This window comes from Sinohyriopsis cumingii, chromosome 4, assembly GCF_028554795.1.
Source record: "Sinohyriopsis cumingii isolate HCF-2022 chromosome 4, ASM2855479v2, whole genome shotgun sequence".
In the NCBI taxonomy this organism is placed as follows: Eukaryota; Metazoa; Mollusca; class Bivalvia; order Unionida; family Unionidae; genus Sinohyriopsis; species Sinohyriopsis cumingii.
In genome coordinates, this window is record NC_142964.1 from 123,712,233 (window position 1) to 123,729,453 (window position 17,221).

Consider the following 17,221-nt stretch of genomic DNA (forward strand, 5'->3'; position numbering starts at 1 on the left):
TATATCACCCTCTGTATCTGACTTCCATGGAATCATGTATGTCCCTGTGTCTGACTTCTATGCAATTATGTTTCACCCTCTGTATCTGATTTCCATGCAATTATGTATCACCCTCTGTATCTGACAACTATGCAATTATGTATCACCCTCTGTATCTGACTTCCATGCAATTATGTTTCACCCTCTGTATCTGACTTCCATGCAATTATGTTTCACCCTCAGTATCTGACTTCCATGCAATTATGTATCACCCTCTGTGTCTGACTTCCATGGAATCATGTATGTTCCTGTGTGTCTGACTTCTATGCAATTATGTATCACCCTCTGTATCTGATTTCCATGCAATTATGTATCACCTTCTGTATCTGATTTCCATGCAATTATGTATCACCCTCTGTATCTGACTTCCATGCAATTATGTTTCACCCTCTGTATCTGATTTCCATGCAATTATGTATCACCCTCTGTATCTGACTTCCATGCAATTATGTTTCACCCTCTGTATCTGACTTCCATGGAATCATGTATGTCCCTCTGTGTCTGACATCTATGCAATTACGTATCACCCTCAGTATCTGACTTCCATGCAATTATGTATCACCCTCTGTATCTGACTTCCATGCAATTATGTATCACCCGCTCTATCTGACTTCCATGCAATTATGTATCACCCTCTGTATCTGACTTCCATGCAATTATGTATCACCCTCTGTATCTGACTTCCATGGAATCATGTATGTCCCTCTGTGTCTGACATCTATGCAATTACGTATCACCCTCAGTATCTGACTTCCATGCAATTATGTATCACCCTCTGTATCTGACTTCCATGCAATTATGTATCACCCGCTCTATCTGACTTCCATGCAATTATGTATCACCCTCTGTATCTGACTTCCATGCAATTATGTATCACCCTCTGTATCTGACTTCCATGGAATCATGTATGTCCCTCTGTGTCTGACTTCCATGCAATTATGTTTCACCCTCAGTATCTGACTGCTATGCAATTATGTTTCACCCTCAGTATCTGACTTCTATGCAATTATGTTTCACCCTCTGCATCTGATTTCCATGCAATTATGTTTCACCCTCTGTATCTGACTTCCATGCAATTATGTATCACCCTCTGTATCTGACTTCCAAGGAATTGTGTATGTCCATCCGTATCTGACTACAACTGCTATTATGTATCCTACAGAATCCATCAGGGGCTTTGGAGGGAAATTTCACCATCAGAATCAGAATTGTGGGCAGGACAACGAATTTTCAAGACAGCCAGAATATTTCCAAACTTTAAATTGTTTTGATGCATATCATTCTTTTTCATTTAAACAGAAAATTGGCTTTGTAAACATTTATATGATAATATACATGTAACCATGACAGTTTATGTCACCTATCACTATTATTACTTAAAACATTGGGTATGACAGGTATTGGGGTATGACAGGTATATGGTACGACAGGTATTGGGTATGACAGGTGCACACATGTGGAAGTAATAACTGATGTGTGATGTGATTTGGAAGCAATTCCTCTAAAAGGAGACCATTCTTGGCTGAAAAGTTCTTTAATGGAGTTCACATAAAAAAAATACTGTCTATACTTGACAAGAATGTGTTCTACTGTCAAATAGACACTGGCAAAGTATGCACTCTGGCCAAGGTTCACCATTCATGAGGTACACTTAAGTCAGATATGCGTGTCCTTTATGTTACTGGCACAATACCAGCAAACAGAGCACGAATGAAAAGGTGTGGATATAACTGTGAAAGTACAGAACATTTTCTGAAAGTTTTATTTCATTCAAAAGACCATAAAAAGTTAAGTTTACCACACAAAATTTATTGTAAACAAGTCTGTCCATAACTGAAGATGCAAAAAAGATTATAAATGTTCACGATGTTAAAAACATTATAACCTCATCCAAAACCACTGAATATAATTCATGTGAGATAAGTGTTCCACATGGCTTCCTCACATGGACAAACTGTATAACATGAGAAAATATAGGTTGTTGCATAATATAGAATATATCACTGACCTGAATGAGGTACTTGACATGTCCCTCTACTGACAGTGCCAGTCCTCGTGACTTGTTCTTCATGATGCCCTTCAGTCTGAGCTCAATGTTCTGTACATGGGTCATTGCCTGAAAAATGGCATATCTAACAGTATTTTAAAAAAGTCATCCTGTCATCATCATTATTCTTATTATCAGTAAAATTATTATTTTCTGAGTCAATATCATCATCATCATTGTCACTATCTCTACTACAACTACAACCACTACTATGCTAAAATCATAATATATTTACTACTGTACCTACTGAATTACAAGTCAACTCGACTGTAATTCTACCTCCCCTTTTTGGGGCTACAAGAAGCTAACTTCTGTTTGATGCTTCAATAAGTTGGGGTGTATTTTGCAGCTCAGATCTGTTTGAAGGGGTCACTTGTGCGTTGGAATTGCACTTTGAAACATAAACAAGCCAAACTTCACTGTCACATGAGCTTATGTCGAGACTGAGCTTGGGCTTTCTAAGTAAAAATCTGTTCATACAGTCCGTCAAATCTATTAAAGGATGCAACTCAACACAAGTATCAAATTTGTGGCTCTATCAAAGGGCTGTCAGGTGGGAAAACAAAGAGGGTGTTTAATTTACAAGCTAAGGGATTAAGGTCAAACGTGCGCAGGCAGTTGTAGTACTCTACTTGAACAAGTATTTAATTCACACCTCAATCAAAAGAATTTGCTAAATTGACAACAAAGTGAGTGGTGCCTTTACAAGAAAAGGACTTATCAAGCAGCACGATATGGCATAAAACTTGGGAAATAGCACTTGGAAATTAAATGTAACTTATGGAAAAGGAAAATACAATTTAAATTAAAAAAATTATTGCATCAAATGCAAAGTATACATAGCAATACACAAATATTAATACAAATACAGGTTGTTTTGACTTGGAAGCAATATACTTGTTAGTAAACAATCACAGTAAACAACACTGACATACACTTTACTTTGTGGTGAGAAGTATTTAATTTACCAGTAATATTTTCAAATTATTAAAATCCAAAGAACTGTAGACACAAGTATTGTGTAATCAATACATACCATCATGAAGTGGATAAACACAGTGCACACCATATATTCATTTTTGAATGGGAATAGTGGCATGAAAATGTAAAATATCTGAAATTGCTAGTATTTTTATGTACTGCAAACACTTAGTTTCCAACACTACCCCCAGATTTATCAACTTTTTTCCCCATGCCACACTTTTAACATGACCCATACTCTGCATGAATAAAATTCAGTAAAAAAAATGTTGATTTATAAGCAAGTATATATGGTACCTACAGTGACAAAGCCATGGTACTTACCAGCTGCATGAAGACTTATTCTTTACCAACTTTTCTGACAAAGAGCATGTCAGTGCACAATTATATAAGTTTAGTTATGCCATTTTCTTGTATAATACTTAGCAAACTGCAACTTTTCCCAATGTAATATGATTTTAAAAGAAAGTGAAGAAAATCCACAACTGCAATCAAAGGTGGGCAGATTGGATTAACCCGTTTCCTACTGTACCAATTAGATATTGCCATCTACTTGATGTTGTAAACCAAAGATACAGCCACTAATATTGTAAAAATAAATCCATACCTAAGGGCAGATCAGATTAGTCAGTTATCTACAACTCCAATTACACGGTGACATAAACTTTGGACGTTAACTGCATAAGGGATGCAGTCTGTTTGATAACTAATCTTGGCAGATAGATCATTTGATATGAACCTGGCATGAAGACATGAAGGTGAGTATCTATAAATTGTCATGCAGGAGGGAGACCCTCTGTATAGTGACATCAGAACCCTCCAGAGTAGTAACTCTCCCTGGGGGCATCTATCAATTAGTCCAAGCTGAACCACGACTATAGGAGGTTACAGACTTCCAAGCAAAGAGAATGAGCATGAGAGCTTTCTTGATGTCAGAGGTATGCCAAAAGCCATGTGTTGTCCACGACAACTATGACATTGCTGAGAGTCCATTGAGGTAGACACATTCCATAGTGCTTGGAAAACAGCCCACATCCTAGGTTGATGATATAAAGGGAACATTCTTCTAGAGATAATAAACCCTGTCTGGACACCACCAGGACATTTCTCCTGCTCCGAATATGGTGGGCTTAGAGGATGAACTCTAATAAGACTGCTAATCAGGTTCCAGACTTCCATGCAAAGAGAAGGAGCATTTGTACCTCCCTGATGCCAGAGGTATGCTTCTGCTACAGTGTTGTCTAAGGCAACCATAATGAAATGATGCCTTATGAGGCAGACACACCCCTGTAAGCAATTTTAAGACTTATATATGAAGGGTCACTTCTTCCTGGGATCAAAAACTCTGAGCAGCAATCTGATTTGGGACTTCAGTGAGAAGACAGTCCTGATATAGCAACCAAAGTAGGTGGTGGTAACAACTGGATCAAAAATGTCTGGTCAGGCTGTTTCAATAGGGTGGCAAGGGTTGGTGTGCTTTTTGCCCATTGGAAGGGCCCAGAGTTGCCGCCAGGGGCTTGTGTTGTTGGTTTCTCAAATCCTGTGATGCCATGGAGGGAATGATGTCTCCGAAGAGCATCTCCACCTCAAAAGGCGCAGACCTTAAAGGGTTCTTGCTCTGACAATGATTCCTCTTTCAGGAGACTGAAGTAAGCTGCTCAAGAGATCATCATGAGAGTACTGGCCTGAAACCACTAAGCCTCCACAATGTTTTAACAGGCTCCAGTTTGAACTTGTGACACCCATGAGTGCAAAGGAGTGGAGCAGACTTAAAAGGACCAATCTGGCGAATGGAGTTAATATCTGGAGACAGAAACCAGTAGCTGCAGCATAGAGGAGGGGACAGACCTCTGCTTCTGATGCTTGCCTAACTCTTGTTCCTGGGAAAACTTCTGTGTAAGTTTCTGGACCATCACAGAGTGGGGAGCAAAAGAAGATCTGGCTGAGATGGTGTCCAAGACAGACTATCCAGACTGGAGAGAATCATTTTGTCCTCAGTACCAGATCATTTCTGACAAGTCCGGAGGAAGAAGGCAGTAAACTTCATTCACTGCCGTATTAAATAAACAAACTTCCTCCTCCCCCACACAAGGCCAAACAGGTGGGAAAGAGCTGGGGACTGCAATGGAGGGGAAGGGATCATTGCTCTGAAAACTCACCTGAGTCTACTATGAAATTACATCTTCATCCTGAGTGGGCTCCTGAGCAAGACAGGGCAGTCCCTCCCAGTATGTCTCTGAAGAGGGAGATGTCGAGATGGGGTATGTCAAGATGGGGTTTATTTCACCCCAAAATCACTCATAGGAGGTGATAGGTCTAGCAGATCTACTAGGCAAATGGGATTACTAATCCTTCTAGGTCATCTAGGAGGTTAGTGGAAGCCCCATCCTCTTTTGTTGGCCAAGGCTGGAGGGGATGGAACAGGTCCATGGCATGTAATGTCTGCCCTAGGCCTGAAACCTAGTTAAGTACAGTCATGGTGCCATGATGGGAAGAAAGACTCACTCTTGGAAAAGGTGGTCACCATATCCTTTATGAAAAAGGAATACTGGGAAGGGGAATGCTGATTTGATGTACCTCCATAGTCAGGTGTGTACAACCTGACTGCCTATCCCCACTGGGATTCAACAGGAAAGAGGAATTGGTCGTTGTTGTTGTTGTTGGTATAGTTTTGATTCTTCTACCCAAACCAATAATTAAACCCAGGTGACCGGTATTCAATCTTGGCAACCAGTGGACAACCAATGCCTGGTGACTGGTACCCAGTCACTAGTAAAAGACCACATAAGACCTATTAGAATTAGGTCCCTCTCAGGAAGGCATGATCTATCTCAGTAACAGCAACACTGATCTTGACACTGCTTGTTCTAAAGCAGGATGAGTGACTAATTCTCAGGTGTTTTTCATATCTTGGGACGGGCCAAGGATTGATCTCTCATTGGCACTAACATGGTTGAAACGTGCATCAGGGATTCTTGATCTTTTGATAATCTCCAAATCATAGATGATGCAGAACATTCTTGCCCCACATGGGCAGTAGTCTTCCCGAAAATGGGAAGAGATCCAGACCCCTTCTGAGAATGGATGGGTCTTCCACCGAAAGAAACAAGGCCTTTATTCCTTCCCTTGTATATGGGGTGGCTTTCAGCAAAGTCCCACACCTGGTCAGACCACGGGGAACAATTTGGACAGCAGACCATGTATGCATACCCTGTGCATGTTTAGCAAGGTGGGGAGAGTGGGAGAGTGTCCCACTGGGCTTTTCTGTGCCCAAACCTTGCTACATTATCAATGCTGAAAGATAAAAAAATTTGCAAAACCAAAAAAAAAATCTAGAACCAAAATGGGCAGATAAAAATTAGTCATGCACTAGAACATGGAAGGGGGATACAATTTAATGAGTATGGCCTACTAAGCATGGTACAACAAAGCATCTAAAATTTGCAAATATAACACAGATAACAGTCAAATAAAGGCAGGACTGTGGAGACAAACACTCAATCAATACAAAAGGGTAGGTGAAATTCTGAAAAGGTATTTAAAGTTGAAAATGAATGCAAATTTTGATTACTGATATAGCACCTTGATAACTTGTACATCACCCAAAGATAAAAAAAAGATCGCATTCCATATGTTGGCCGTGACTGAAGAGTTAGATTGTGAACATGTTTGTTTCAATTCTGACCTTCCAATACTTACTGGCGGAGGGAATAATTTAGCTTGGACTGAAAGCAATGCAATAGTAGTAGCTGGCAATGTATTACTGCTATTAAAATCATGTTGTATTTGTTACATAATGTGACATTGCAAGGTTGTTGCATATAATATTGTCAGAGATTCTGAAAAACAAGTTGAAAAAGGTTGCTTTCCAACTGGCTGCCATAAAGCTACTATTTTGTGATAGCCTTATTCACATATCCATATGCGTTCAACAATTCCTTACCTGTTCATTGGAAATCTCCCCAGAGTCAGTAGGGTTTGACCTTTGCCCTTTGGCTGGCTTGCTCCATTCAACAAGGGGGTCATATATAAAGGGCCTCAGCACACTAGAAATGGATTAAGAAATATTGTTTCACCAAATGTACATAAAGTCCATTTAACTAAGAAATTTTTGCTTGCTTGTCCACAATATCCAGTTCTGTGCATGATCTAAATATTAAATGAAACCCTGTTTCACTGAAACTTTGATTTAACAAACTTTCAGACTGATAGATTATCTATCCAAATGCAGACAATATATGCATTTATTACTGATTTTGCAGAAAGTGTTTTGCAAGAAACAAATGCCATTAATGTCTTTAGGTCATACTGCAGATGAGACCCTGAGAAGACCCTTTTAAATTTGGTTAACATTTTGTAATAAAAATAAAATCTTCAAAGGAGAAAGAGAATAATATCAATGTGTACAATTGAAAAATAACATTTTCCAAAATGTATGAGGGCATTGTCAATTACAGCATAATACTCAACTGAACAATTATATTTTCTTTGAATTATAGAAATTTCCATGAGAATATATTTACAATATATACCTGCTTATAAGTCTAACTGCAAACAGCACAGACCCTGATCTAATGTTGCATAATGTGCTAACAGATCAGAGTCTATGTTTTAAATCAATGGGAGACCCGAGGCTGTGCAGTTTGCAGTTCAACTCAACTTATTAGAAAGTGTATATAGTACAAAATGATACAAAAAAACATTTAGATTATTAATGATTTCCTCCATGAAGACTGAGGCCTGCACAATTCCAACAAAAGACATAAGGATTGTGAAGTACGTTTATAATTCAAATAATTACCAGGTCAATTGCAATAATATGATAAGCAAAACTAAAATGAAGAAGCCTTGCTATAACATACCCTGCTGTAGCATGATCTGCTATAACAGGCCCTACTTAAAATTCCCATCAACATAAAACTACATGCCAAACTTAGTCGAAATCCAAGAAACTTTGAGGAAGATATGCCTAATTCTTGTGCATGTCATGGAATGTTAACAGTCAAATTCTTTCAAGGTCTTATCACTATAAGATTGCATGCCAAATCTGATAGATATCAAACATCAGTAAAGTTTTGTGTGTGTGTGTGATTAGGATTTTTAACGTAGCTTTAACAATTTTTCAGTCATATTGCTACGATGTCTGTAGTGTGGCAGTTTATAGTGACGTCTAGCACTAGGGCAAGCTGTTTGTACCATTTTTGTAAGTCTTTGGAATGACTCGGCCGTGGTTCAAACCCAAGACCTTCCGCATCTGAGGCAGAGCGGTCTCTTGTTGTGATAAAGGACATTTTTGTTGTGGAAACCAAAGTCAGGTTTTCTGGCAATCAGGAAGCATAACTCATATAAATGCTGCTGTGAACAACTGAAGATCAAACCCACTGATAGTCTCATCAGTATAGAACTCCATTCAAATCCAGCAATCAATAGTAATGTTAAGCTGCAGAAGTGAAAGTTAAGATGAGAGACAGAGTCCAAACTTCTGTAGATGATGAAACAGTATGCTAGAAATCAAATAATTTTGAGGTCTTATTGTCATAAAGCTTAATACCAAATCTTATTACAGTCCAATAATTCCTTGCAAAGTTATCTTGCAGAAACTAATTTGAAGACAGACAGATGGACACGGTGATTAATAAAGGGCTGTAGCAAGTGTGCGAGTTTTTCCAGAAAATCTATATATAGAATAACACTTGTACATATACCTCTCAAGCAACATGACAAAGTTAAATATGGAAGACAAAAATATTCTGTACCTGAAATCTTTATCATATTGGACCACTCCAGTGGTCTAAGTGGCTAGAGCATCCACCTCAAATGTCTGGCCGAGTCATACCAAAGACTTATAAAAAAAAGTTGCCTTGCTTGGCGCTCAGCATTAAGAGGTTAGTGTTGGGACTCGTCAGTCTGGTGTCAGAATAATGAGACAGGTGGGACATCATGCTACATGTCTGCAGCATGATGCCCCAGTGCTAGACATCACTTTAAATTGCCATACAGCAGACATTGTAGTGATATAACTAAAATTGTTAATGTTAAAAATCCAAAACACTCACACATCTTTATCACATTAAATATGATCACTCTCTCAATCAGTCTGGATGGAGTTCAGGTTATGTGAAAACTTAACTAACCTAAAAATGTAAACATATGTTTGGATGGGTGGATGAATGGATGGAATGAAGGAAAGATATGACTGATCATAAATGATGATGTGAAATGGTTGCTTATTTAGCACAAACCTCATAAGTGGGTCCATCTGGTCTCTCATTACCCTAAGAGTCACCTCACATGCCAGCCTGAAAATTCCTTCAAAACCCATAGGACCCTGTAAACATTCATGGCAGAATATATTCTTGAAATGTATTGTAAAAAAAAAATCATTAGAAAATATCATGGCGAATTAAATCCGTTAATAATAATAAAACCAGAAAAAAATGAAACTTTTTCTTCACAAAATATACTTGGGTGAAATACATATATATTTTTGTAGTAAAGCCAGTGGGAGATGAAGACACCATGCATGACTACTAGACAGATATATGTGGTCATCAAGTTACAATTATCAGATAGTAAGCTATCCATGTCAACCAGGCTAAGGTAGCAATTTCATTCTTAAAATCCTTATGAAACATAAACAGTCTGAAAATATATCTTAATCAAAGTTAAATAAATCCTTCATTATACAACAAGAATAAAAATCTATATTTTTAAATGAACTGCTTAATAATTTCTAACCTGACCAAGTCCGAACAGAAGATTAATTAAATAAACTTCTTGAAACAAAAACAAAGCACATAAAAATGCTTTCTTCTGTCATTTTCCAATGAAAAAATGTTGTACTAATTCTTTTCCCTGATGCACAGTGCTCTGCCCTCCAATAATGTAAAGAAAACTCAAAGATTAAAAAGGAATCCTGCAGAATGTCATGCCTGCCCTGCCACAGCATACAACACAGTGTTCCAGCCAGAAATTTCTTAACAGGGTGGCCAAAGGTAAAGGCACTTCTTACTGAGTGGGCAAAGGTAAAGTCACTTCTTAAAGAGTGGACAAAGACTAAGGCACTTACAGAGTGATCAAAGGCATTTATTGCAAAGTGGACAAAGGTAAAGGCACTTCTTACAGAGTAGACAAAGGTAAAGACACTTCTTAAAGAGTGGACAAAGACTAAGGCACTTACAGAGTGATCAAATGCATTTATTTCAAAGTGGACAAAGGTAAAGGTACCTCTTACAGAATGGACAAGGTAAAGACACTTAATCAGTAGACAAACATAAAGGTACTTCTTGCACAGTGAACAAAGGTAAAGACACTTCTTAATTAGTGACCAAAGGTAAAGGTACTTCTTACAGAGTAGACAAAGAAAAAGGTACTTCTTAATGAGTGGACAAAGGAAAAGGTACTTTTTGCAGAGTGAGCAAAGGTACAGGCACTTCTTAATGAGTGGACAAAGGTAAAGGTACTTCTTGCCAAGTGAACAAAGGTAAAGGCACTTCTCAGAATGGATAAAGGTAAAGGCAATTCTGAATGAGTGGACAAGGTAAATGCACTACATGCCAAGTGAGCAAAGGTAAAGGCACTTCTCACAGAGTTGACAAAGGTAAAGGCACTTCTTAAAGAGTGGATAAAAGTAAAGGCACATAATGAGTGGACAAAGGTAAAGGGGTAAAGGCACTTCTTAAAGTGTAGACAAAGGTAAAGGCACTTCTTAATGAGTGGACAAAGGTAAATGCACTTAATGAGTGGACATAGGTAAAGGCACTTCTTAATGAGTGGGCAAAGGTAAATGCACTTCTTACTGAGTGGGCAATGGTAAAGGCACTTCTTAATGAGTGGACAAAGACTAAGGCACTTACAGAGTGATCAAAGGCATTTCTTGCAGAGTGGACAAAGGTAAAGGCACCTCTTACAGAATGGACAAAGGTAAAGGCACTTAATCAGCAGACAAACATAAAGGCACTTCTTGCACAGTGAGCAAAGGTAAAGACGCTTCTTAATTAGTGACCAATGGTAAAGGCACTTCTTGCAGAGTAGACAAACGAAAAGGCACTTCTTAATGAGTGGATAAAGGAAAAGGCATTTCTTGCAGAGTGAGCAAAGGTACAGGCAATTCTTAATGAGTGGACAAAGGTAAAGGTACTTCTTGCCAAGTGAGCAAAGGTAAAGGCACTTCTCACAGAGCGGACAATGGTGAAGGCACTTCTTAAAGAGTGGACAATAGTAAAGGCACTTCTTAATGAGTGGACAAAGGTAAAGGCACTTCTTAAAGAGTAGACAAAGGTAATGGCACTTCTTAATGAGGGGACAAAGGTAAATGTACTTCTTAATGAGTGGACAAAGGTAAAGGCACTTCCTAATGAGTGGACAAAGGTAAAGGAACTTCTTAATGATTGAACAAAGGTAAATGCACTTCTTAATGAGTGGACATAGGTAAAGGCACTTCTTAATGAGTGGACATAGGTAAAGGCACTTCTTAATGAGTGGACATAGGTAAAGGCACTTCTTAATGAGTGGACAATGGTAAAGGCATTTCTTACCAGGCACTTTTTTGTGAAACTCAAGACATCACCAATAAACACAATCACCTTTATAAGTGCCTCATGGGAGGCATAATTTTGAAGTAATTCACTTATTTTCCTCTCTAAAGGGTTTATTTACCATTAAAATATTATTGTGAAATATTCATTTTATCAGTAGATGTTTTCAAATTTTTGTGATTTGTAAACATTTTATGAAGTAATCATGTTCTTTTATCTGTCATGTAAAGCAACTTAGCTCTAATACTGCTTGTATATCACAGCTGCAGTGGCATTTTATGATTTGACAAACTTAGGATAAAAATAAAAAGTGTCATCTCCATGCCATCCATGTGAAAGAGGTGTGGGCTTTCAAAAATGACAAGTACTTACTCCAAAAATGAATCAGACCTACAAGACCTGTAAAACTAAACCTGAAGGAAGGCAAAAACAATCTCCAGTTTCACAGCAAATGATGTAATATCACTGGCCAGGGTTCCTTCTTTTCAATACATTTATTGATACAATATTTTATATTGTATTCACCAATTACATACACGGCCTCTTGTGAATTATTCATTCCATGTAAAATTGAGGCTGATCACAGAGCTGGGCATCAAGTAATATGGCCAGTACTAATAAAAACTGACAATATGTACTTTGTAAAGAAATTAAACAGAAAAAATAAATATAAAATTGCACTCCAATAAAAACTACTGATAACCAAAGAGCAGGATAGCGAATGGATCTGCTTTGTAACTTTTCTGATTTTCAAGCTGGGAAATCTGTTTTCACTCAGCATTGTTGTACCATAAGTGTAAAATAAAACCCTCAAACAACCATTGGGTTTTATTACAATCATCGTGAAATGGTATGGTTTGTGGGTGCATTGGAATTTATTACACACATTATGATATATTACAGTTTGTAGGTGCTTTGGGTTTTATAACAACCACTGTGAAATGGTACAGTTTGAAGGTGCATTGGGTTTTATTACAAATATTGTGAAATGGTACAGTTTCTAGGTACACTGGGTTTCATAACCATTGTGAAATGGTACAGTTTGTAGGTACATTGGGTTTTATTACAACTATTGTGAAATGGTGCAGTTTGTAGGTACACTGGGTTTTATTACAACTATGTGAAATGGTACAGTTTGTAGGTACATTAGATTTCATAACCATTGTGAAATGGTACAGTTTGTAGGTACATTGGGTTTTATAACCACTGTGAAATGGTAGTTTGTAGGTACATTAGGTTTTATAACAACTGTGAAATGGTACAGTTTGTAGGTACATTGGGTTTTATTACAACTATTGTGAAATGGTACTGTTTGTAGGTAAATTGGGTTTTATAACCATTGTGAAATGGTACAGTTTGTAGATACATTGTGTTTTATAACCACTGTGAAATGGTACAGTTTGTAGGTACAATGGGTTTTATAACCATTGTGAAATGGTACAGTTTGTAGGTACATTGGGTTTTATTACAACTATTGTGCAATGGTACAGTTTCTAGGTACATTGGGTTTTATAACCATTGTGAAATGGTACAGCTTGTAGGTACATTGAGTTTTAGAAACATTGTGAAATGGTACAGTTTGTAGGTACATTGGGTTTTATAAACACAGAAATGGTACAGTCTGTAGGTACATTGGGTTTTATAACCATTGTGAAATGGAACAGTTTGTAGGTACATTGGGTTTTATAACCACTATGAAATGGTACAGTTTGTAGATACATTGGGTTTTATAACCACTATGAAATGGTACAGTTTGTAGGTACATTGGGTTTTATGACCATTGTGAAATGGTACAGTTTGTAGGTACATTGGGTTTTATTACAATCATTGTGAAATAATACAGTATGTAGGTAAAGTTTGTAGGTACATCACATTCTTTTAAAACCATTGTGAAATGGTATGGTTTGCAGGTACACTGAATTGTATTTTATTACAATCACTGAGAAATGGTATGGTTTTTAGGTGCATTGTGTTTTATTACAACCATGTGAGAAATGGTAAAGTTTGTGGGTGCATTGTGTTTTATTAAAACCATTATAAAACTGTACAGTTTGTGAGTGCACTGTCCTTTATTACAACCATTGTGAAGTGGTATGGTTTGAAAATGAATTGAGTTTTATTACACCACTGAAATGTTACGGTTTGTAAATGAATTGTGTTTTATTACACTACTGAGAAATGGTACAGTTTGTAGGTGCATTGTATATTATTACAACCATTGTGAAATGGTACAGTTTGTAGGTGCATTGTATATTATTACAACCATTGTGAAATGGTATGGTTTGTATGTGCATTGTATATTATTACAACCATTGTGAAATGGTACAGTTTGTAGGTGCATTGTATATTATTACAACCATTGTGAAATGGTACGGTTTGTAGGTGCATTGTATATTATTACAACCATTGTGAAATGGTACAGTTTGTAGGTGCATTGTATATTATTACAACCATTGTGAAATGGTACAGTTTGTAGGTGCATTGTATATTATTACAACCATTGTGAAATGGTATGGTTTGTATGTGCATTGTATATTATTACAACCATTGTGAAATGGTACGGTTTGTAGGTGCATTGTATATTATTACAACCATTGTGAAATGGTACGGTTTGTAGGTGCATTGTATATTATTACAACCATTGTGAAATGGTACGGTTTGTAGGTGCATTGTATATTATTACAACCATTGTGAAATGGTACAGTTTGTAGGTGCATTGTATATTATTACAACCATTGTGAAATGGTACAGTTTGTAGGTGCATTGTATATTATTACAACCATTGTGAAATGGTACAGTTTGTAGGTGCATTGTATATTATTACAACCATTGTGAAATGGTACAGTTTGTAGGTGCATTGTATATTATTACAACCATTGTGAAATGGTACAGTTTGTAGGTGCATTGTATATTATTACAACCATTGTGAAATGGTACGGTTTGTAGGTGCATTGTATATTATTACAACCATTGTGAAATGGTACAGTTTGTAGGTGCATTGTATATTATTACAACCATTGTGAAATGGTACAGTTTGTAGGTGCATTGTATATTATTACAACCACTGTGAAATGGTACAGTTTGTAGGTGCATTGTATATTATTACAACCATTGTGAAATGGTATGGTTTGTATGTGCATAGGGTTCTATTACAGCCATTGTGAAATTATCTGGTTTGTGGGTGCATTCTGTTTTATTATTATGTATGAATGGGGGCAGAAGGGTGCACAATGAGGAAAGAAGGTCAAGCAGCATGCCTCTATTTCTTTCAAGCTGGAACACTGTTCCAAATACCAAGCAAAATATTCACTGGGAAAAGAAACGTGACACATTACTGTGACCTCCTGTGATGAACAACATTGTCCAGAATGAATTAAATTACAAGACTATACATGTAACAGTATCCAAGAAATGAAGTTAATGCAGAAAACTTACAGGACATGGAACATTATCCAAGAAATGGAGTTAATGCAGAAAACTTACAAGACTATACATGGAACAGTATCCAAGAAATGAAGTTAATGCAGAAAACTTACAAGACATGGAACAGTATCCAAGAAATAGAGTTAATGCAGAAAACTTACAAGACTATACATGTAACAGTATCCAAGAAATGAAGTTAATGCAGAAAAGGTACAAGACTATACATGTAACAGTATCCAAGAAATGAAGTTAATGCAGAAAACGTACAAGACTACCGTATTTTCCCGCATATATCCCGCGGGTTATACCAGATTTTACAAACCCCGCGGGGGTGGGGTGGGGTGGTGGTGGTGGTGCGGGTTATATAAGGGTGTGGGCTATATCACAAATTTTTTACACGTAATAATATTTCAATATATTTCCCTGGCGACGAATTCACGAAAATCATCCATCTTCTTCTCCCAATTCTCGGGTAGACGTTGGCCGACGGTTGTTCGTGTTCTGACTGACAATTGGTTCCTCTTCATAAATTTATACACCCAATGCACTCCTCCTTTAAAATCATCAATGTGCTTCTCTGCCGCCATGAGTTTGGCCTTCAGTTTGATGGCAACTGTCGAGACTGGTCGGTTGTTTTCCCGCTGGGCCACGATCCACTGCTTCAGGTCAGCTTCAAGGTGAGGCCATTTTGCTTTAGGTCCGCGACGAGCAAGTTTTCATGGATTCATCTTCTCCAACATTCCTTTTTCTTTTCTCCAACCTCGGATTACACTCTCATCAATATCAAATTTTCTGCCTGTGGCTCTATTGCCATGCCCTTCAGCATATGCAATGGCAGTTAGCTTGAAGTCGGCTGTGTAAGACTTTCGTTTTGGCATTTTTTAAATTAAACAGAAAGAAATTATTTAAACTCGAATCTACAATTAAAAAGAATACAAGATTATTTAGAAATGTCCGCGTTTATGTAGCCTGTAGTTGAGGCACAGCCTACGTGCACAAGCACTGTGTACCGAGCCTGAATACCAGTAGTTAATTGACGTCATGCGAGCTACATTTGAAATTGACAATTGTGGCATTCAGCCTCAGGACCTCACACCAATGCATATCCGGCTCACAAGTACCTGGCTTCAAAATTCAAATCTGCCGACTGCCAGCCGGAATATAGTGGAGGCAGGGTGACTAACTTGAACTGATGCAGAGGGATGAATATGGACCGGGGCCGACTGACTTGATAGCGTAAATACAAATTTGCATGTTGGGCGGGTGAGTGAAAATGTAGTAGTTGTAGTATCGTTCGTCATCCACGTGTGAGCATTGACAAATTCGGTCCTTCTAAAAACAGTAATGGTAGACAATGTGAACATACACAAAAAAGTTCATCAATCTATGGTTGCGGGTTATACAAAGGTGCGGGTTATGCCAACGATTTTTTACACAAAACCTGCGGGCTATATGAGGGTGCGGATTATCTGCGTCTGCGGGATATATGCAGGAAAATACGGTATACATGTAACAGTATCCAAGAAATGAAGTTAATGCAGAAAAGGTACAAGACTATACATGTAACAGTATCCAAGAAATGAAGTTAATGCAGAAAACTTACAAGACATGGAACAGTATCCAAGAAATGGAGTTAATGCAGAAAACTTACAAGACATACATGTAACAGTATCCAAGAAATGAAGTTAATGCAGAAAACGTACAAGACTATACATGGAACAGTATCCAAGAAATGGAGTTAATGCAGAAAACGTACAAGACTATACATGTAACAGTATCCAAGAAATGAAGTTAATGCAGAAAAGGTACAAGACTATACATGTAACAGTATCCAAGAAATGAAGTTAATGCAGAAAACATACAAGACTATACATGGAACAGTATCCAAGAAATGGAGTTAATGCAGAAAACTTACAAGACTATACATGTAACAGTATCCAAGAAATGAAGTTAATGCAGAAAAGGTACAAGACTATACATGTAACAGTATCCAAGAAATGAAGTTAATGCAGAAAAGGTACAAGACTATACATGTAACAGTATCCAAGAAATGAAGTTAATGCAGAAAAGGTACAAGACTATACATGTAACAGTATCCAAGAAATGAAGTTAATGCAGAAAACTTACAAGACTATACATGTAACAGTATCCAAGAAATGAAGTTAATGCAGAAAACTTACAAGACTATACATGT

General features: G+C 37.4%; 1 protein-coding gene across 4 annotated transcripts in view; it reads right to left on the reverse strand.

Moving 5' to 3' along the window:
* LOC149802036 (serine/threonine-protein kinase atr-like) overlaps nucleotides 1-17,221 on the reverse strand; it is a 305,327-nt gene that overhangs the window by 7,615 nt on the left and 280,491 nt on the right. For all 4 annotated transcript variants that reach the window (XM_089956441.1, XM_089956438.1, XM_089956439.1 and 1 more), the window contains 3 exons: nucleotides 9,310-9,395; nucleotides 7,011-7,113; nucleotides 2,048-2,155 (listed from right to left, as the gene is read on the reverse strand). In XM_089956441.1, the coding sequence (XP_089812567.1) occupies nucleotides 2,048-2,155; nucleotides 7,011-7,113; nucleotides 9,310-9,395 (297 nt within the window). The remainder of the gene's footprint in view (nucleotides 1-2,047; nucleotides 2,156-7,010; nucleotides 7,114-9,309; nucleotides 9,396-17,221) is intronic.